The 22281-nt window shown below is 40.7% G+C and overlaps 1 protein-coding gene across 19 annotated transcripts in view; it reads left to right on the forward strand.

Annotated features, from left to right (window-relative positions):
• epb41l2 (erythrocyte membrane protein band 4.1 like 2) overlaps positions 1-22281 on the forward strand; it is a 206598-nt gene that overhangs the window by 69442 nt on the left and 114875 nt on the right. For all 19 annotated transcript variants that reach the window (XM_078542095.1, XM_078542107.1, XM_078542109.1 and 16 more), the window contains one exon: positions 6191-6711. In XM_078542095.1, coding sequence (XP_078398221.1) covers positions 6205-6711 — 507 coding nt within the window. In that variant the 5' untranslated portion in view covers positions 6191-6204. The remainder of the gene's footprint in view (positions 1-6190; positions 6712-22281) is intronic.

Consider the following 22281-nt stretch of genomic DNA (forward strand, 5'->3'; position numbering starts at 1 on the left):
GACTGCAGTTTGGTCACTATAAAACAAATGGTCACTAAAAGAGATCACTGGTCTGCATTCCATTGAATTACAAAAATGAAGAAATCATGATCCAGTAATTTGAATGACAATTCAGTTCAGTACAACCATTATTACTGCGCTGTCATCTTAAATTGGAAACTGAGCACGTAATCCAAGCTGGCACCTCATTACAGTAATGAGTACTGCACTGTCTCAGGTTCTATGCATCAAATATGATGTTAAACTTTGGCCCTAACTGCCCTCTCTGAGGGATGTAAAAGATCCCACTGCAGTATTCGAAGAGAAGCAGGGGAGTTCTTCCAGTGTTCTGGTCAACCTTTATTCCTTAACCAGCAATTAAGATGATGATCTGGTCTTAATATCTGCAAATTGGTTACTGTGAATTCCTATATTGTAACAGTGATTACAGTTCAAATCTACTTCATTGGCTATAAAATTCTTTGGTACATTCTGAGATTGTGGAAGGTGTATTATAAATGCAAGTTCTTGCTTTAATACCATTTTATTAGATTGCCTGGGCACTTTAAATTTTACTTCAGTTAATTAGAGTAACAGTTGCACATTTTAATTTATCTTACAAACATTTACAGTAGCTTATGTTGGCAAATGCAGTTTTTCATGTTGGCTGTCATTTTTTCAATGCACACTGCTGTAAATATTGAGAGAAGTATCAAAAATCTTTTTAATGTTTGTTGTATACAATTTTATTAAAAGTTTGTTCCTTTCAGTTCTGCTTCATTTTTAATAATAGGAAAAAAATCAAAAAATGTAACATTGGCCTTTTTTCAAATAACGCAGTTGTTCAGGTCTCTTTAAGAAGTATAATGAAAAGTTTACAGGTGGCCTTATATTGCAGCTACTAATTTCAGTCTGGCTTTCTAAGTCTGGAGTTTAATTGTGACTGGAGTAATGCTACTCTCTCTGCTTAGCTTTGTGATTGAGAATCCGATCTTGAAAGTAATGGTATTGCTCAGAAGATGCGCACCTGCTTCCAAATTTGCTTCTCTTAGAAGTGGAAGTGACTACATAACAACATAAATCCATGTCTTCCTGTTCCAGCGAGGGAATTCAGTGTTTGTGAAAAACTGGTGAGAGAATGGAAAAAGAAGGAATCTATACTGAAGAAGATGCCCAAGGCCAAATAGGCCATGAGAACTGGAACCAGCCACTGGTCTGATCTTGAGAAGCATGTATTGGAATGAATCCTTGCAAATCGTTAGAATGGTTATATTGTCACTAAAAATACAATGTGTATATATGTAGTTAAATGGGCCAAATCAAACCCCAAGTCCAGCAAAAAGCTTAGAGCAACAGCAAGTTGGTGTAGCCACTTTATGGAATAAGAATGTTAAGTGTTGCGGAAGAAGACCAAGATCGTTCAAAGACTACCAAAAGATCTCTGCCAAATTTACTGATTTCCAGTGATTGATTCACACACTGGCAAAAAAATGATTATCCATTGTGTCACATCTGCAACGTAGATGAAATGCCCATGAATTTCAATATTCCCAGCAGCCGAAGTGTGGAGTGAAATTGTGAGATGCTATTAACGCACAAACTAACATATCATTCAAAAATGCTGAAGATCCAATTCACAGTTCTAGCAAAAACCACAGGACATGAGAAGACCAGATTCATGGTGTTGCTAGCTTGCATGGTTGATGGAATGAAATTAAAGCCTATGGTAATTTTCAAAGGTAAAACCATGCTGAAAATCAAGTTCCCTGCTGGAGGTTTCTTGCATGTCCATGACAATGGTTTGATGGATGAAGCTAGTGAAGTTGTGGATCGATAACGAGTGGAATAAGTGGCATGGTGGCAAAGAACGCAGCTTATTAGCGAGGGACATGTTCAGATCCCATGTAATTTAAGAGATCGAGGCACCTGTGAAGCAATAACACCCAAGTTGCACCTATATCACGAGGGTCTTACGTTCGCAGTTCAGCCTCAGCAAAATATTCAATGATCAAGTTTGCATCAGTTGGAATAGGCAGATGGTTGACAGAGAAAACATCTTCACACTGCTCATTGATTAAAATCTGTATATCTTCTAACGGATGAATGTGCTTAATGTTCAATCAAGCGTGCTACGTTTTATGTAGGGCTGTGGGATTAATGAAAGTGCTTAGAGACAGTGTTGAAGGATACAAACTTAATTACAGGGCATCAACCACATGTAACTTCAGGGAAATGTTTTTAGACAGCTTTGTTCTTTCATTCCTGTTTAAAAATTCATATGATTACCACAAATGCACATAAATCTTCCCTTTTTACAACCCTTGTCTTGAAAATGCATGCTCCCCGCTTGATGTTTTGTGTGGTTTAGTCATTAAATCATGGGATGCTATTCATGCACAAACTGTCAACAGATCGTTCAAAAAATGCGGAATATCCTGGATGGAGAGGAAGATGATTTGCGGAGGGATAATTCTGAAACTAGAATTGTGAAATTTGATTGAGTGCGATCCTTTCATAATTCCATAGCCAAAGTGACTTGGAATAAATTCGATGAACTCTTTGTGTCAGATGCCGAAGACAATGAATTTGATGGTTTTTAAAATTTGTTGTTTGTGGTTAAAAGTAACCTTGTAGAATTAATTCACTCAATAAAGCTTATCATGTTGATTTAATTTGAATGCCTGTGTTATGTATTTTTTCACATTTCAAAGTGGCGACCACTTACACCGGCGGTTCATATTTTATACTCGGCATATCCGTCAACCATATTTTTGGAAGGATTTTTCGAGGCTTCGAAGGTTGGCTTATAAACTATCTACAGTATTTAAAGGCGATTAATGGCAGTGTCGCAAGCATTATAATACAATTGTGCTGCTATTTGTGCCATTTTCTCTGAGCCTTTGAAAGAACCAAACTATAATTTTGAGGCCTTGTCAAAATTTATACTACATTTTTACAAATTTACATCTATTTAGTTGTAAAGCTAGACTTCACTTGAACCTGTGCTTGGGAGCACTATTCTTGAGTGAACTGAAATTTTATCTGAAAGCTAAGATGAACCTGGCATCTACAGTAGCTTGCATACACTGTTCATTGATTAAAATCCGCCTGTATATCTTACAACAGAAGAATGTGCTCAATGTTCAATGAAGCGCGCTACATTTTATTTTAGGGCCGTGGGATTAATGAAAGTGTTTATACACAGTGGTGGAGCGTACAAATTTGATAATAGGGCATTAACACATGTAACTTTAGACAAATGTTTTCAGGCAGCTTTGTTCTTTCATTCCTGTTTAAAAATTCATATGATTATTACAAATGCACATCAGTCTCCCCTTTTGCCTTAAAAATAAGGATGCTCCAGTATGAGAGACATTGACTTTTTAAAAAAAAAGTGTACAATTTCCAATCATTGCACTTTATCAAAATCTTATTGCCAGCACTGGTGTAGTTTCTCAAAACTAATTTACAGAAGGAGTCAACAGAACAGGAAAGTATGTTCCCTGAATTATTCACATTGGGCTATATAAATATATTGGTTATTTTGAAACAAAATAACTGAAGATTTAGACAAAAAAAAATTATTCTAACTATTGCCTCTGTCTTCGCCCCTCGCATTCACCTACAGACTGAAACAATTACTATAAGCTTGTATGTTGATCCAGCAATCTGATTGGAAAAACTTGCACGATTACTTGTTCCCATTCCACCTACAATGAAGATGAAGATCCTGCTTTCTCTACCTATTGTAGGTGTTGCCAGCCTAGGTGACACTGTTTCAAGACTTAGATGTTTTTACCTCTAAGTTACTGTAGGAATTGGGAGGTGGGGGTGGGGGGGATGTAGTTTTCCACAGAGTTTTTCAAATATTTTTATATTTTATTTTTAGAACTTATCTTTTCTGGAGCAGGGATCAGGCCTCAAGCATTGGCCTTTCAGGCCATGCCCACCATTTAAAAAAAAAACATGAGGAATTAAAGGGGTCTCACAGCTATTAATATTTGGTTGGAGATCCACGGCAGCCATTGCTGCTGCAGATCTCATGACCCCCAGTTTGGGAAATCCTGTTTTAAGGGTACCATAGGTTTGAATATTCTGTAAATTATCAAAAGAGTGGAGGCAAGTAGAGTGATTCTCAGCCAACGAATAACCTAATAAAAATATGAATTTGTTGGAAATGTTCTAATTTAATCTCAGAATTATGTAATGATGCAGCACATGTAAGCCATATCAGGCATACAGCAGTTCCACCACAACGTATAGAATCACTGTCACTCTTGTTCTTTCTACAGTTGACCTATTGGATTGCAGCAGAAACAGGGATAACAGAATGCCCTTGGTAAAGAGTTCAGATGCCGTAGTTTCTAAGACACCTGGAAAACAACACCATGCTTTCGTAATTACCAGTCTGGCATGCAGGACATACATTTTGTATTCCCTATTGGAACGGTTTTGTAATCTATTTAGGTCATAAGAGGTTTCAGTGAGGACTGTCTCATACCTATGTTTTTGCATAGCATTATGCAGATATTTTTTCCCTTTGGAGAGCCCCAATGCCTTTGCATGTGGCTATTAGATCTACCATTTGGAACATAGAGTTGTGCAGTTAAGCCTGGCTTAACAGAGCTGAATACGTGGACCACATTGATAGAAATGCCATTTGGACTGAACTGTTTGCTGCAACTGGTAGAAAATGCCTTACTGATATGGGTGAACTGAAACCCTTGTACCTTTCCCCTTACTGTCCATAATCAGTGTGGTTTTTGGAGAGGAAGGTGTGTGTATCTCTTAGCCATCGGAATATATGGTCAATTTAAATAACAGTAGCAATCTTTTGTGGGTTTCAGTATGGAGGATTATTCATTCATGGGTTCACCCCAAAAGTCTAAAGGCAATGCCAGTCACTCAGCATGCGTGCATGCACGCACACGTATACGCACACGCGCACACCAGCTCGAGAAAAAATGCACTTAGAGAGAATAGTTTACTTTTACAAGTTGTAATCAAAAGAGTAATTCATAGTTCACATGTCTGGTTCATTGTGGGAGAACAGCCTTTGTGTGCCTGGTAAAGAAAGGTGTCTTTACCACTCTTGAATTCTAGCGTAGATGAGTTTAAACTTCCAAAGTCGAATATTAGGATTATTGCAGGATTCCCTTGAAGAGATGAATGTTCAGGTTATGAAGCTAGGCAATTGTGGTTTTTATATCAGCAGGTCCAATTTCTTCACAGGTGAACTTGGATATAGGAATCAGGCTGGGAGGCTTTTAAGATTTTACAGCCTCCAGATTCATAAAGGCAAAGATGACAATCTTTTCCTACAGCTGCTGTTTCTTGCAGTGTTCTCTATAGAGTACTCTGGTCTTTCTGGGTCTTCAGATAATAGTAGCCAGTTTCAGTCACATGCTTAACTGCTATTTTCCACCCCGAATGTCTTGAATGGAAAGCTGTTGCTATACAGTAGCGATAGACAATAGTTCTTCACACCCACTTGTAGATAGCAAGTTTTTTGCAGCTCATCTTTTGTTGAATTGCAAACTTGGAGACACGGAGCCTTGAAGCCCATTGATTTTGAGTTTGGAATAAATTATGAATAATGGCAGATGTGAGTTCTACAGAGGGGTGCTATCTGGGTATGCCCATACAAGGAGGAGATCCCCTTCCAGGGTGATATAATTAGGACATTTCCGGAAGCTTGATGTCGTCTGTGTTGAATTTGCAAAAGTCACCTGACCCATGGCAGTCATCTGTAGTTCCAGAAGCTTCCAAACAAACACAGTCCATATTTAAAGTGTTGACAATTACATGCCTTCACTGGGTATAACAATACCAACTTGAAACTAATTCAAAGAACTTAGACTTTGCGTATGTAGTTTTTCTTTTTCTGCGTCCCTGTGAAGAACTGCTTTATACTGATGAACTAGCTGGGATTGGGGCACTTTAGATGGCTTCATTGGGAGAGCTACCTTTTGTACCAGTGCTTTTTAAATAGTAACATTGAACTTAACATTACCTTAATGTGTAACCGAAACTCAAAGTTGAAATTAAATCTGAAGACTTTAAATTGTAAATACTTAAAAAAAAATGATGATTGAGATTTTGTTCTGATTTAAATGGATTAAGCTGAGAGTTTTAACTTCGTGCAAATTTGTGTTTTTCTGTCAACTTTTTTAAAACTTGGTTGTGAAATTATACTTTTTTAAAATTCCAGTTTAAGCTTTGATCATGGCAACTGAAGTTGGATCTGCAATTGAAGTTAAGGAAGAGCCAGAGCAAATTGAACAGGATCATTCTGAAGTCTCAGATCCTGAAGAGCCTGCCAGTATAAATCAAGAACAACAGAGTGATGCCAAAGAAGGTGAACAGCCAGTATCCACAGAACAAACTCTGAAAGAACAGGAATTAAATTCTCCAACTTCAAATGCAAGTACTCAAGCTAGCCCTTCAAACAGTCTCAAAAAGGAACAGTCAGGTGGTAAAGGGCTGTCACGCTTTTTACCTGGTTGGCTTAAAAAGCAAAAATCACTTTCTCAGGTCGAGACTACAGAAGACAAGGAAGCTGAGAAGGGCATTCAGGCTGAAGCTGAAGATATGGGTTCAGCAGAAAAAGAACTGCCAGAGCCAGTAAAGACTGCATCAGAAAATGAAGTGGAAAAAGAGGAGAAGGTGGAAGAACAGACAAAGATAGTTGAAATAGGGGAGCAGCATTCAATGAACAGTGCAGAGATACAGGTACAGTAAATGCTCTATTGCACATCATCAAATTTTAATAGAGATTTTGATAAAATTTAAAGTACATGCCATCTGTCATCTCAAAAACCTTTTAAAAAAAATTGATTTCTTTCAAAATGCTTAAATGAAAATATAAATTCTATAACACAGTAATTAACGATGATTACTTAATTTACAACCTACACTGAGCAATGTAATAAATTAAGATAAAATCTCCCAAGTTCTGGAAATCTCAATTAAGAACAGAAATGTTAGAAAAACACTGCAGTGCCTGTAGCACCTGAAAAGAAAAAAGGTAGGTCAATATTTTGGGAACCAAATTATTTTAATTCGGAAAAACTAATTTTATTTTGAACGCTGATGGATCTGCTTTTTACTTGCAGTGTTGTCTGTTTTTATGTAAATGTTCAAATAAAATGATATACTGTTCTTAATTGATCTCTAACTAACTTAAAATGTGTGCAGGTAAACATTTTTTCCAAACAATTTAAAATTAGTGTATAATATGAGTGTACAAACTTAGTGCACCAGCAGATAAGGCCAGAGTTAACAAGAATGATAAAAAGACAGAATTAATGGCTCTGTATTTGAATGTGCATAGCATGTATAATAAATCGGATGAATTGATAGCACAAATAGAAATACATATGTATGACCTGTTAGCAATTTGAGAGATGTGTTTGCAAGGTGATCAAGGCTGGGACCTAAATGTTCAAGAGTATTTGACATTATGAAAGAACAGGAAACTTGGAAAAGATGGTGGGGTAGCTCTGTTAATTAAGGATGACATTAGTGCAGTAGTGAGAGATCACCTTAGCTTAGAAGATAAAGATGTAGAATCAGTTTGGATAGAGATAAGAAATAGCTAAGTTACAGAACTGTTTTTTCTTTTGGACCAGTATTCTAAATTTCCAGTTTTTACTAGTTTTTCCTTCTGGGGTTAGAAGGCATTTGTGGGAGCAGTTCATAGGGCCCTTAACAGTAGCTACGCTATAGGACAGAGTATCCAAGAAGAAATAATGGGGGTTTCTAAACAAGGTACTGCAATAATCATGGGTGATTTTGGTCTTCATTTAGATTGGATGAAACAGATTGTCTGGAAGATGAGTCCACAAGAGTGTATTTGGGCCAGTTTTTGAGAGTAGTACGTTCTAGTGCCAACTATGGAACAGGCTATTCTAGACCCCATGACGTGCAATAGAACAGGATTAGTTAATGACCTTATAGTAAAGGAGACTCCCATGACTAACTAAGGAAGTTAAGAATAGTAACAAATGGAAAGAAAAGCATTTAATACTACAAAGATTAGTGGTAGGTCAGAAGATTGGACAGATTTTTGAAACCAGCAAAGGATGAATTTAAAATAAAAAGAGGGAGAAATTAGAGTATGAGATAAAGGTAGCTAGAAATATAAAAACAGATAGTAAGAGTTTCTGCAAGTATTTTAAAAGGAAAAGAGTAACTAAAGCGAACATTGGTCCCATAGGGGGTGAGATGGGGAATTAATAATGGGAAACAAGGAAATGGCGGAAGTGTTAAACAGGTATATGGTGTCTGTCTTCACTGTAGAAGACCAGAACACCTAGAGTACCCAAATCAAGGGGCAAAAAGGAGGGAAGAAATTAAAACAATCACTAGGGAAAAGATACTGGGAAAACTATCAGAGCTCAAAGCTGACAAGTCCCCTGACCCTGACGGTCTGTATCCTACGGTCTTAAAATAAGTGGCTGCAGAGATTGTAGATGCATTGTTTGTGATCTTTCAAAATTCCCTGGGTTCAGGATTCCAGGGAATCCGAGCAGTTTGGAAAATCACAAATGTAACACCGCTATGCAAGAAAGGAGGAAGACAGAAAGCAGGGAGACCGATAGCCTTATCTCTGTCATAGAGAAAATGCTACACAATCTATTCTTAAGGAGGGCACTTCGAAAATCGAAATGCAATTAGCATGGTTTTGTGAAATCATGTTTGACTAATTTGAGGATGTAACAAGCAAGGTTTTGTTTTAGGCCAACATTTATTGACCATCCCTCATTGCCCATGCTCAGAGGGCATTTTTAAGAGTCATGTAGGTAAGGATGGCAGATTTCTTTTAAAGGGCATTATTTCCCTAAAGGACATCTCCCTAAAGGAGATTTTTATAACAATCAGCAATAGTTTTGTGGTCATCATCAGACTTTTAATTCCAGATTTTTATTGAATTTGAATTTCACCATCTGCCATGGTGGGATTCGAACCTGGGCCCCCAGAGTATTACCCTGGGTTTCTGGAATGCTAGTCCAGTGTGATATCACTATGCCATTGCCTCCCCACTCGGGTGAACCTGTAGACATGGTGCATTTGGATTACAAAACAGCATTTAATAAGGTTATTACACAAAATAAGGGCTCATGGTGTAACATATTAGCATGGAATAGAGGACTGGTTGACTAACAGGGAACAGAGTGGGGATAGATCTGTCATTTTTGCATTGGCAAGCTGTAACTATTGGTGTGCCACAAGGATCAGTGCTGGGGCTTCAACTATTTATAATTTATATCAATGACTTAGATGAAGGGACCGAATGTATAGTAGCTAAATTTGCTGATGACACAAAGATAGGTAGGAAAATAAGTTGTCAAGAGGACATAGAGTCTGCAAAGGGATTTAGATAGGTTGTGATGCACAAATATTTGACAGATGGAGTATAAATGGAAAAAATATGAACTTGCCCACTTTGACAGGAAGAATAGGAAATCAATATAATATTTAAATGGACAGAGGTCTCAGAAATCTACGATACAAAGGGACCTGAGTGTCCTGGTACAGGAAGCTTAAAGTTAGTCTGCAGGTACAGCAAGTGATTGGGAAGGCAAATGGAATATTGGTGTTTATTGCAAGGGGAATCTAGTATAAAAGTAGGGAAGTGCTGCTACAGCTGTACAGGGCCTTAGACCGTATCTGGAGTAATGTGTACAGTTGTACTCTCCTTACTTTAAAAGGGTGTAATTGCATTAGAAGCAGTTTGGAGAAGGTTTACTCAACTGATCCCTGGGATGAAGGGGTTGAGTAGGTTGGGCCTATACCCATTGGAGTGTTGAAGAATGAGAGGTGATCTTATTGAAAGTGCTGGTGAGCATAGGAATAAGAGGATTGATTGATTGATTGAACACATGGCTAAAGAATGATGAAGGAAGGAGGGCATCAGATTTGAGGCATTGAGATGGGTTACGCCTTAACAGGGCCAGGACTAATATCTGAAAACACTGGTAGAGTTGTTTATAGGCCACCAAATAGTAGTGGTAAGTGTGGGGCATGGTATTAAACAGGAGATTAGGGAAGCATGCAGCATGGGTAATACAATAACCATGGGTGACTTCAATCTGCAAATAGACTGGGAAAACTTAATGAGCACTAATGCTGAGGAGTTCCTGGAGTGTGTTAGGGATGGTTTCCTAGAGCAGTATGTTGAGGAAATAACTAGAGAACAGGCTATTTTAGATCTAGTATTATGTAACAAAAGAGGCCTAATTAATAATCTTCTTGTAAGTGAACCTTTAGGGATGAGTGACCATAATATGATAGAGTTTTACATTATGTTTGAAAATGATGTAGCTCAATTTGAAACCAGGGTGTTAAATTTGAACAAAGGAAATTATAAAGGTATGAGGGACAAATTGGCTGAGGTGGATTGGGAAAGCATATTAAAAGGCATGACAGTACATAGGCAATGTATAGTCTTTAAAGAATTATTGCATAGCCTGCAGCAATTATACATTCTTTCAAGACACAACATCCCAAAAAGAAAAGTCAGTCAACCGTAGCTAACAAAGGAAGTTAAAGATTGTATAAGATTAAAAGCAAAGGCCTATAAAATTGCAAGAAATAGTAGTAAACCTGAGGATCGGGAGGATTTTAGAATACAGCAAAAGAAGACCAAGAAACTGATAAAGGGAGAACAGAATATAAATGTAAACTAGCAACAGACAAAAATGGACTGTAAAAGCTTCTATAGGTATGTAAAAAAAGAAAATTTTAGGCTAAGACAAATGTTTGGATCCATTACAGGCAGTCAGGAGAATTTATAATGGGGAATAGAGAAAAGGCAGAGAAGCTAAATAATTACTTTGTGTCTGTCTTCACTGAGAAAGATACAAGAAATCTCCCAGAATTAGAGACCCAAGGGACTATGGTAAATGAAGAATTGAAGGAAATTAATATTAGTAAGAAGGTTATATTGGAAAAATTAATGGGACTGAAGGTTGATAAGTCCTCAGGACATGATATTCTACATCCCAGAGTGTTGAAAGAGGTAGCTATGGAGGTAGTGGATGCATTGGTGGTCATCTTCCAAAATTCTATAGACTCTGGAATGGTTCTTGCAGATTGGAAGGTAGCAAATATCACCCCACTATTTAAGAAGGGAAGGAGAGTGCAAACTGGCAAGTACAGACCTGTTAGCCTGACAGCAATAGGGAAAATACTAGTATCTATTAGAAAGGATGTGATAAATGGCCACTTGGACAATAATAATCTGGGCATTTTCAACGTGGATTTATGAAGGGGCAATCATGTTTGATGAACCTGTTGGAGTTTTTTGTGTGTGTTGTTAACAGAATTGATGAAGGGGTGTCGGTGGACCTAGTATATTTGGATTTTGAGGAAGCTTTTGATAAAGTTCCCCATGGGAGGCTGGTTAGCAAAATTAAAGCATGTGGGATAGGTAATATGCTGGCATGGATTACGGATTGATAAACAGGCAGAAAACAGTGTAGGAATAAACGGATCATTCTCACATTGGCAGGCTGTGACTAGTGGTGTACTGCAAGGACCAGTACTTGGGCCCCAGCTGTTAAGAGATTATGTCAATGGACTTGATGTGGGGACCAAATGTAATATTTCCATGTTCGCGGATGACACAAAGATAGGTGGGAATGTGTGTTGTGAGGAAGATGCAAAGTGGCTTCAAAGGGTTTGGTCAGTGGGCAAGAACATGGCAGATGGAATATAATATGGAAAAATGAGTTTATCCACTTCAGTAGAAGGAACAGGTGTGCAGGGTATTTCTTAACTGGTAAGAGATTAAAAAGTGTAAATGTACAAAAGTACCTTGGTGTCCTCATCAGTAAGCCACTGAAAACTATCATGCAGGTGCAGCAGGCAATTAGGAGGGCTAATGGTATGTTAGCCTTTATCGCAAGAGGACTTGAGTACAGGAGCAGCAAAGTCTTGCTTCAACTGTATAGAACCTTGGTTAGACCACACCTGGAGTACTGTGTGCACTTTTGCTTGCAATAACATCCTTTCTAAGGTAAGGCCATAGAGGGAGTGCAATGAAGGTTCACCAGACTTGTTCCAGGGATGGAGGGACTGTCTTATGAAGAGAGATTGGGAAAACTGGGCCTGTATTCTGGGAGAATGAGAGGCGATCTCATTGAAACCTACCAAATACTTAAAGGAATAAACAGGGTAGATGCAGGTAAGATATTTCCCTGGTTGGGGAGTTTAGAACCAGAGGACACCATTTCAAAATAAAGGGAAAGCCACTTAGGACTGAGATGAGAATTTTTTTTTTTTACTCAGAGGGTTGTGAATCTTTGGAACTTTCTACCTGACAAGGCACAGTAATTGAGTATGTTTAAAGTAGAGATTGACAGATTTCTAAATACAGTGACATAAAGGGATATGGAGATACTGTGGGGGAAAAAAGGCATTGAAGTGAATAATCAGCCATGGTCACATTGAATGGTGGGGCAGGCTTGATGGGCTGAATGGCCTACTCTGACTCCTGTGTTCTAATGAAACGCATAAGACCCTGAGGGGATCAGGGTGGATGGCAAGATTAATGGGAGATGGCATTCAATGCCAAAAAATGCTATGTCATGTGCATTACCAACAAAAAGGATCCACCAACAGGAAGCTTTAAATTTTATAATCAAATTATCCAACATGTAGACACACAACCATACCTGGAGTTTCATCTTAAGAATCGTCAGTGGAGACTCCACATTAAACAGATAACATCCAAACATTTCTGAGAAGGAATCTTCAGTGTTGCAACAAAAAATATCAGGGTTACAGTTGACCAAACATTTGTTTGTCCAGTCCTGGAGTATGCAAGTTGCCTGTAGGATCCTTATATGAGAGATAGAAATAAAATTGAAACGATCCACAAATCAGTATGGGAAATAAACCAATGACACATCCTTGATCAAAGATTTGGAATGGGCATCACTACAGCCAAGGAAGGAGAAAAATAGACTGACCGTGTTCTGTAAAATGTGAAAAGGACTGTGGGAACTGACAGAAACAAGTACCTGGTGTTCTCTGGCAATGACAAAACATGAGATAGCCATCCACACAAACTACAAAGACCATTTATTTCCAAGACTGTGTATCAACAATCTTTCTTCCCAAGAACAATCCCACAATAGAACAAGCTGCTAAAGGAAATAGTCCCAGTCCCATCACTCAATCTTCAAGACCCATTTTAAGATTATTTCCGTTTAAAAGTTTTTTAATTATCAGGACTACCATCTCAGCAGGTCATGCCTGGTTAGCTATCACTACCCATATAAATATTGGCAGAATAGGGATGTTAGCCTGTAAGGCAGACATAACTAAAGCAGAAGCAAAAGGATGCAGAGAGAATGTTTCCCCTTGGGGGTGTCTAGAACTAAGGGACACGGTTTAAAAATTAGGGGCCTCCCATTTAAAACAGAGATGAGAATTTATTTTCTGAGGTTGTCAGTCTGTGGAATTCTCTTCCCTAGAGTGTAGTGGAAGCTGGGTTATTGAATATATTCAAGACTGAGCTGGATAGATTTTTGATTGGCGAGGGAGTCGAGGGTTATGGGGGCAGACAGGTAAGCGAAGCTGAGGTCAATCATATCAGCCATGATCTTATCGAATGGTGGAGCAGGCTTGAAGGGCTGAATGGCCTTGTCCTAATTCTTGTAATAAAACAACAGGAATTGCTGGACAAAAAGATTAAGGTCCTTTGAGCTTGCCTGCTACCATCCTGATAGTTGGGTAATATAAAAATTAATCAGTCAGGGTAATCGATCTATATCAATCTATCTGTAACAGGCAAAAGGTAAGGAAATGCCCAATAGTGGAGAGCTTTGGAAACTACAGATGCAAAGTTACTGGTTCTTTCCAGTAAATTAACATCTGCCAGCATTTATAGAAACATAGAAAATAGGAACAGGAGTAGGCCATTCGGCCCTTCAAGCCATTCATTATGATCATGGCTGATCATCCCACTCAATAACCTATTCCTGCTTTCTCCCCATATCCTTTGATCCCTTTCGCCCCAAGAGCTATATCTAACTCCTTTTTGAAAACATACAATGTTTTGGCCTCAACTACTTTCTGTGGTAGTGAATTCCACAGGCTTATCACTCTTTGGGTGAAGAAACTTCTCCTCATCTCAGTCCTAAATGGTCTACCTCATATCCTCAGACTGTGACCCTGGTTCTGGACTCCCCCACTATCGGGAACATCCTTCCTGCATCTACCCTGTCTAGTCCTGTTAGAATTTTATAGGTTTCTATGAGATCCTCCCTCATTCTTCTGAACTCCAGCAAACATAATCCTAACCGACTCAGTCTCTCCTCATATGTCAATCCCGCCATCCTAGAAATCAGTCTGGTAAACCTACGCTGCACTCCCTCTATAGCAAGAACACCTTTCCTCAGATAAGGAGAACAAAATTGCACACAATATTCCAGGTGTGGTCTCACCAAGGCCCTGTATAATTGCAGCAAGACATCCCTGTTCCTGTACTTGAATCCTCTGGCTATGAAGGCCAACATACCATTTGCGTTCTTTACCACCCGCTGCACCTGCATGCTTACCTTCAGCGACTGGTGTACGAGGACACCTAGATCTCGTTACTCATTCCCCTCTCTCAATTTATAGCCATTTATATAACACTTTGAACATGGATTACACTTCATGGGTCACTGCGGAGATAACTTTTCTAAACCATTTATAGTTGATTTTGACTTGGGCATAACGAACACAATCATGAAATTTGCTAATACACAAGTAATGAAGGCTGTGCGAAAACTTCAGGAAGGCATAGATACTTCAGGAAAATGGGTGGGCAGGTAAAAGATGCACCACAACATGGATAAACATGAGATAATATATTTTGTGAAGGAAAATAAGGAACAGATGTTTACACTCAATGGAAAGATGCTGTGGTTGAACAGAGACATCTAGAGGTTTAAATATACAATTCTGTGAAAGTCTTAGTACAGTCAGATGAAGTCATTTTTTAAAAAGGCCGCAACAGCATTTTGGCTTTCGTTAAAAAAAGTATTTTGTTAGTCATATCATAGACCAGTATACAATGGGTTCCCCTCATGGTATCTCTAAGGGAGCTACATGAGGTAATGTATATGCTTGAAGGTGAGAAAAACTTTAATGTTGCAAGTTGACCTCATCATCAGAAAATTCCATTCCCCTTTCTCAGTACTACTTGGCTTAACTCATTTGCACATGTAGCTGTATAATTAAATCTCTAACTAGCAGTATTTGCGGTCTTATCATTTTTAGACATGATGCCTCTGTAGAGCAAAAATTAGTGCTTGGCTGACAGTTATCTGATAAATCACAATACCGTAACCAATTAACTAAACAGGAATGAATTAAAAATTTGGACCTTTTCCCAACTGACAGCGACTGGCACATATCAAAACCGCAGAAGAGCTTATCGAGCTTCTGTTTACTGAAGATGCGCTCCTGATACACATGGAGGAAGCAATGCAGTTCATTGTAAACTGTTTCTATGGGGCAGCAAATGCCTTTTGTCTTACTATTGAACAACTGTAAGGAAAACAAGTGTTGTACCAACTATGACCTGAGGAAATTGCATCCACCGCAGATCAGCATTGACAGCAGCAACCTCCATGTAGTAGAACAGTTCGGCCCATAACTTGTGAGCTCCGGGGCATTGTACCTGGGAAGTACCCCAAAGATGCTCTCGGGGACTCCTTGAAAGTCCCCAAGTAAGGATTGCATCGCAATTGCCCGGAAAGTTAAAACTTCCATTGGGCAATTGCCCTGAAATGGGAACCATCTGAAATTGCGATATAAATCACAAACTTTGGATGGTTCTTACAGCAATGGTTACCCAGAAGAAACTAGAAGAAATAAAACCACTTCTAACTTCTGGGTAACCGTAGTATTGAAGACACAGGGGAGCCCCCCCCCCCCACAAAGCCCACGACCCCTCAACTGCCCCCCCCACTCCCCGGCCCGACTGCCCTGCACATAAGACCCCCTCCCCATGAGAACCCTCCCCAACTACTCGCCCACCGACCCCCTGACTGGCCACCCCAACTATTCCCGCCCGCCTTGACTGTGCTCCCCCGACCTGGCCACCCCCCGCCCAGCTACTCCCAATCCTGCCCCCTAAACCTCTCCCTGGCTTCTCAAAGTGGTTGAACCTTTTATACCTACCTTCTTTATGGCAGCTAGTGCCATAAAAAATTGGGCGTGTCTTCCTTTTCTCCGACTCAGCTGCCATCAACAGCACTTCAGCTTTTTCACCCGGCCCGAGTTGGAATGTCAGGTGAGAGGTGGCAATCCGATTCCATCACTTCATGGATGATGTGAGTCAATACCTACCTAGGTAAGGTGATCTCAAATAATGCGACTATCAACAAGTTCATAGACAATCAGCTGTCCATGTCCAACAGCTCCTTTGGCCACCTCTCAAAGTGTGTCTGGTGAAACCATTCATACGCATCTCTACTAAAACTCAAGCATACAGAATTGTTATCGTCATCCTCTTGTAAAGGCCAGAATCATGGGTTCATTACAGAAAACATGCGACTGCTTGAACACTTCCATCGACACTGTCGTCAACCCATCGTGAACATCATGTGGCAGGACTACAGCACAAACAATGAAGCCCTCAACAGAGCTAATCTACTCTGCATTGAATGCATTCTTTTACAATACCAGTTGCATCTTTGCGGGCGGGTTTGCTAGTGCTGTTGGGAGGAGTTTAAACTAATTCGGCAGGGGGAGGGGACACAATGTTAGCAGAATAGGGACACATCATAATACAGTAAAACAATCAAGTCAGGGGGAGTACAGCTGCATTAAGTTTCAAGGGAGTAGGGCAAGTCTGGATGTCTTCTACTTTAATGCCAGGAGTTTTACAGGTAAAACGGATGAGTTAAGGGTGAGGATTGACTCGTGGAATTGTGATATAGTAGCCATCACTGAGACATTGTTGAGGGAGGGGCAGGATTGGCAGCTCAACATTCCGGGATATAGAATCTTCAGGTGAGACAGGGGAGGAGGTAAAGGAGGAGGAGGTGTTGCATTATTAGTTAAGGAGTCAGTTACTGCAGTAAGGAGAGATGATATCTTGGATGGGGCATCGAATGAAGCTTTGTGGATAGAGTTTAGGAATAAAAAAAGGGACAGCCACATTGTTAGGTGTTTATTATAGACCCCCAGGTAGTCAGCGGGAAATTGAGGAGCAAATATGTGCAGAATTTGTGGAGGTGTGTAAAAGCAATAACAATAGGGTAATTATATTAGGTGATTTCAACTTTCCCAACATTAATTGGGATAGACATAGTGTTAAGGGCTTGAATGGAGTGGATTTCTTGAAATGTGTACAGGAGAACTTTTTAGGTCGATGTGTAGAAGGTCCAACAAGGGACGGCGCAGTGCTGGACCTAATTCTGGGGAATGAAGCCGGACAGGTGGCTGAGGTGGTGGTGGGCAGGCATTTTAGTGATAGCGACCACAACATGGTACAGTTTAAGTTTGTTACAGACAAAGAAATCGACATGTTGCAAAAAAATGTTTTGGATTGGGGGAGAGTGGATTTTAGTAAAATACGGCAGGATCTGGCCAATGTAGACTGGGAACAGTTACTTGTGGGGAAATCTACAGAAGAGCAGTGGGGGGGCTTTCAAAAAGGAAATGGGGATGGTACCAGGTCAACATGTTCCCTCTAGGGCGATAGGAAGGAGTAACAAGCCCAGAGAACCATGGATGACCAGAGATATTCAGGTTACGATGAGCAGGAAAAGAGAGGCTTTTAGCAGGTACAAGGGAAGCAAATCAGCAGAGGTATTAGTGGAATACAGAAAGTGCAGGGCGGAGCTTAAGAAAGCAATTAGGAGAGCAAAGAGGGAATATGAGAAAGCTCTGGCTGGTAAAAGTAGAGAAAATCCCAAGATATTCTATAAGTATATCAATGGGAAGAGGATAACCAGGGAAAGAGTATGGCCCATAAAGGACCAAGGGGGGCAATCTATGGGTGGAGCCAGAGGACATCACTAGAGTGTTGAATGAATATTTCACATCTGTCTTCACCCAAGAGAATGAGGATGAAGGTATTGAACTCGGGGAGAGAGACTCCGAGGTTCTTAAGCAAATTGATATAGGGAGTGACAAGGTATTGGAGGTGTTGGCAAGCTTAAAAGTGGACAAATCTCCAGGTCCAGATGATTTGTGTTCCAGATTGCTGATGGAGGCAAGGGAGGAGATCGCAGGGGCTCTGACCCAAATTTTTAATTCTCCTCTGGCCACGAGGGAGGTGCCAGAGGACTGGAGAACAGCTAATGTGGTTCCGCTATTTAAGAAGGGTTGTAGAGATAAGCCAGGGAACTACAGGCCAGTGAGTCTCACGTCAGTGGTAGGGAAACTATTGTAGAAAGTTCTGAAGGAGAGTATCTATATCCACTTGGAGAGGCGAGGTTTGATCAGGGATAGTCAGCCTGGCTTTGTCAGAGGGAGGTCATGCCTAACAAATTTGATTGAATTTTTTGAGGAGGTGACCAGGTGTGTAGATGAGGGTATTGCAGTTGATGTAGTTTATATGGATTTCAGCAAAGCCTTTGACAAGATCCCACATGGGAGACTTATAAAGAAGGCAAATGCACATGGGATACAGGGTAATTTGATAAGGTGGATTCAAAATTGGCTTAGTTGTAGGAGACAGAGGGTGATGACAGAAGGATGCTTTAGTGACTGGAAGCCAGTGTCCAGTGGCGTACCACAGGGATCTGTGCTGGGTCCCCTATTACTTATCATTTATATAAATGACATAGATGACTATGTGGGGGGTAGGATTAGTAAGTTTGCGGATGACACAAAGATTGGCCACGTGGTTAACAGTGAGGTTGAGTATCTTGGGCTAAAAGAAGATATAGACGAGATGGTCAAATGGGCAGATAAGTGGCAGATGGAATTTAACCCTGAAAAGTGTGAGGTGATACACTTTGGAAGGAGTAATTTGACAAGGAAGTATTCAATGAATGGCATGACACTAGGAAGTTCTGAGGAACAAAGGGACCTTGGCGTGTGTGTCCATAGATCTCTGAAGGCAGAAGGGCATGTTAGTGGGGTGGTGAAAAAGGCATATGGGACACTTGCCTTTATCAGTCGAGGCATAGATTACAAAAGTAGGGAGATCATATTGGAGTTGTATAGAACCTTGGTGAGGCCACAGCTAGAGTACTGTGTGCAGTTCTGGTCGCCACATTATAGGAAGGATGTGATTGTACTGGAGGGAGTGCAGAGGAGATTCACCAGGATGTTGCCTGGGATGAAACATTTAAGTTATGAAGAGGGGTTGGATAGACTTGGGTTGTTTTCGTTGGAGCAGAGAAGACTGAGGGGTGACCTGATTGAGGTGTACAAGATTATGAGGGGCATGGACAGTGTGGATAGGGAGCAGCTGTTTCCCTTAGTTGAAGGGTCAGTCACGAGGGGACATATGTTCAAGGTGAGGGGCAGGAGGTTTAGGGGGGATGTGAGGAAAAACGTTTTTACCCAGATGGTGGTGATGGTTTGGAATGTGCTGCCTGGGAAGGTGGTGGAGGCGGATTGCCTCAAATTCTTTAAAAAGTACCTGGATGAGCACTTGGCACATCATAACATTCAAGGCTATGGGCCAAGTGCTGGTAAATGGGATTAGGTAGGTAGGTCATGTATTTCTCATGTGCCGGTGCAGACTCGATAGGCCGAAGGGCCTCTTCTGTACTGTGATTCTGTAATTCTGCATTGGACAGGACGTCTGTTCATGCATGGAGTTTCCCTGAATGCCAAAAGCAGTGTTTTATGATAACTGTCCAGTGCTCTGGTAAGAGAGACCAAGGTCCACCTTGTAGACACTTCAAAGACCACTGAAAAGACAGATTCTCTGGCTGATATTGACCAACTGGGAGCAGGAGGCTGCCAACAGAGACAGCTCGCGCAAAGCACGTAGGAAAACAACCTACAAGTTCGAAACAAACAAATGCGAGGCTGCTGCAGAAAGGCGCAGACAATGGATGGAGACTGTTTTTTACACAGCCCCTCCAAACCACGAGTCCCTGTGCCCCAATTGCTTAAGAGTCTGCAGATCAAGAATTGGAATCTATCTACCATAGAGATGAGACTTCCCATGATTTTTGCTGCAAAGAATATTCCATCATCATCATCAAGTGGGAATGAATTAAAATGTTGGAGCTTTTCCCATGAGTTTGACAGTCAACATTCTACGCTGTATAGTTAGATTTATGCTGTGTGCTAAATATTTAGTTTTGTAGTGTATTACTAGTCAATATTTCATGATGCTGCACATGGGTAGTCAAGCAAAGTCTAATATTGGAGTCAAGCAAGTTAGAAAAAAGTGGGGTAACTGGGGATGGGGGTGGGTGTGGCGGTCAGGAGGGAGTGGCTCGTGGAAGAAAAGAGGTCAGGAGCTTAAGGGGCTGGGATGTGGGACAGAGCAAGAGAAGGTATGGGGAAAGTGTAACAGAAGATGATAAGGAATGTGAAATACTGGGCCTTGGCTCGTTTTGCAATGAGAGGAAGGAAAGGATGTGAAATAAAGTACAAATGGTGAAGAGAGGAAAGGAAGTAGAGGGGACAGTGATGGATGGAGAACCGTGTGGTGGCACTGGGCTAAGGCCAATTGTCATTCTTGGGGGTGGAGGCCGCTGTCCTGGCCAAGTCCTGTTTCTATTCCTATGGAGTGGTGTTCATAAAGGGTAAGATTCTTCTCAGAGTTGGGGATGTTGTATAACCCTTTGTCTTTCCACTCTTAGAATTTCTTCTAATAGATGATTCTTTGGCTCACCATCCATTTTTATCTGATTTCTCCTCTGTAAGGTGCATTACAATGTTTCATATTTGCTATATAGGCGCAAGTTATTGTAGTAGTACTCCTACTCCTGAATTACCCTCTCTCCCATAGGAAAGCCAGTAATAAAACTGTTGACCATAATGATTCAGATCTTCCAGTCTTCGGATCAGACTGGACGTAAGCCTCAAAATGCACGTTGGGATCCCACACAAGTCCTGATGTGCTGACCTCCATGGGAATTTCCTGAGAGGTTTTAGCTTCCGAAGGGAAATACCCCTGCTTCCCCAAACACTAAGCAAAAGTCTCTGAATCTGGGTTAGAGTCTGAGACTTCGGATAGTTCCAACTTTCTTACCTGAATAGTTACCCGGGAAACGTTAAACAGAAATATCTTTGTCTAACTCCTGGGTAACTACAGAACTGACTGCCACCCCGCTATCGACTCCCTCCTCAATGCTTCGACTATCCCCGACCTGACCCCACTTGACTGATCCTGCACTGACCAGCCCCCGATCCAACATGACTAGCCTCGGCGTGACTGCTCCTCCCGACCCTACTCAACTATCCCCCGGCCCACCTGCCATCTCATGCACCTACCACTTGCCACACTCACCCACCATTCACTAACATTCACCCACCCGCCCTTTCACCCTGAACATTTAAACTTACTATATGACAGCTAGTGTCATTAAAAAGGGTGTGTGTCTTGTATTCCCCCGAACTAGTGCTGCGGTGGAGTCCTCTGAGGGACCCTGCACTCCACGATTCTGGAGAAGCCGGGCTCTGAGGACTCGGCAAGAAATGTGGAGCAGTGCCGAATTGTGGAAAGGTTTGAACGGAGCAGCAATCCGGCGATGATGGCTTGAGATTGGGTACGTGATGGCCAGAGGTTCTTGCGGTCAAACCCTTCAAAGACAGGCAGACCCAGAGGAGTGGAACCTGTTGGGAAACAAAAGTAACAAACCTGAATTCACAAAGTATTGAAAACCAACAAAATCTTACCTGCAGAATGAGCTTGAGCAACAGATTTGGGAGATGGTCTATGCAGGAGCAAGTGTAACAAAAAAGAGTTACTTAATAGACAAGACTTTTAACATTATATACCTGACCTCCTGTGACATTGCCCACAAGAACTCTGACCATTATGTTCTTTTGTAAGGTTGGAGATTTATGTAACATTCCTTACAGTTGGTGAGGCAATGGCCCGGAATTTCCTAGGAACTTGCACCTCTACAACAGTGTATCCAATGGTGCATGGTCATTGCACCCATCACTCTGTCTTATCATTAATATCAATGCTGATTGCAAATTTTCTGGATGAACTTTGACCACCATGCTGCTACCAATTGGACTTGCCGAATGTAACTGGTGGACTCAGTATAGTCACAGGAATAGAAAATGTCGTCAGTACCTCAATTTTGAAACACAGAATATTGACTATTAAACAAATCAATATTTTTGAATTAACTGACTCAGATGATG

Source organism: Cetorhinus maximus, chromosome 5, assembly GCF_964194155.1.
Source record: "Cetorhinus maximus chromosome 5, sCetMax3.hap1.1, whole genome shotgun sequence".
Taxonomy (NCBI): domain Eukaryota; kingdom Metazoa; phylum Chordata; class Chondrichthyes; order Lamniformes; family Cetorhinidae; genus Cetorhinus; species Cetorhinus maximus.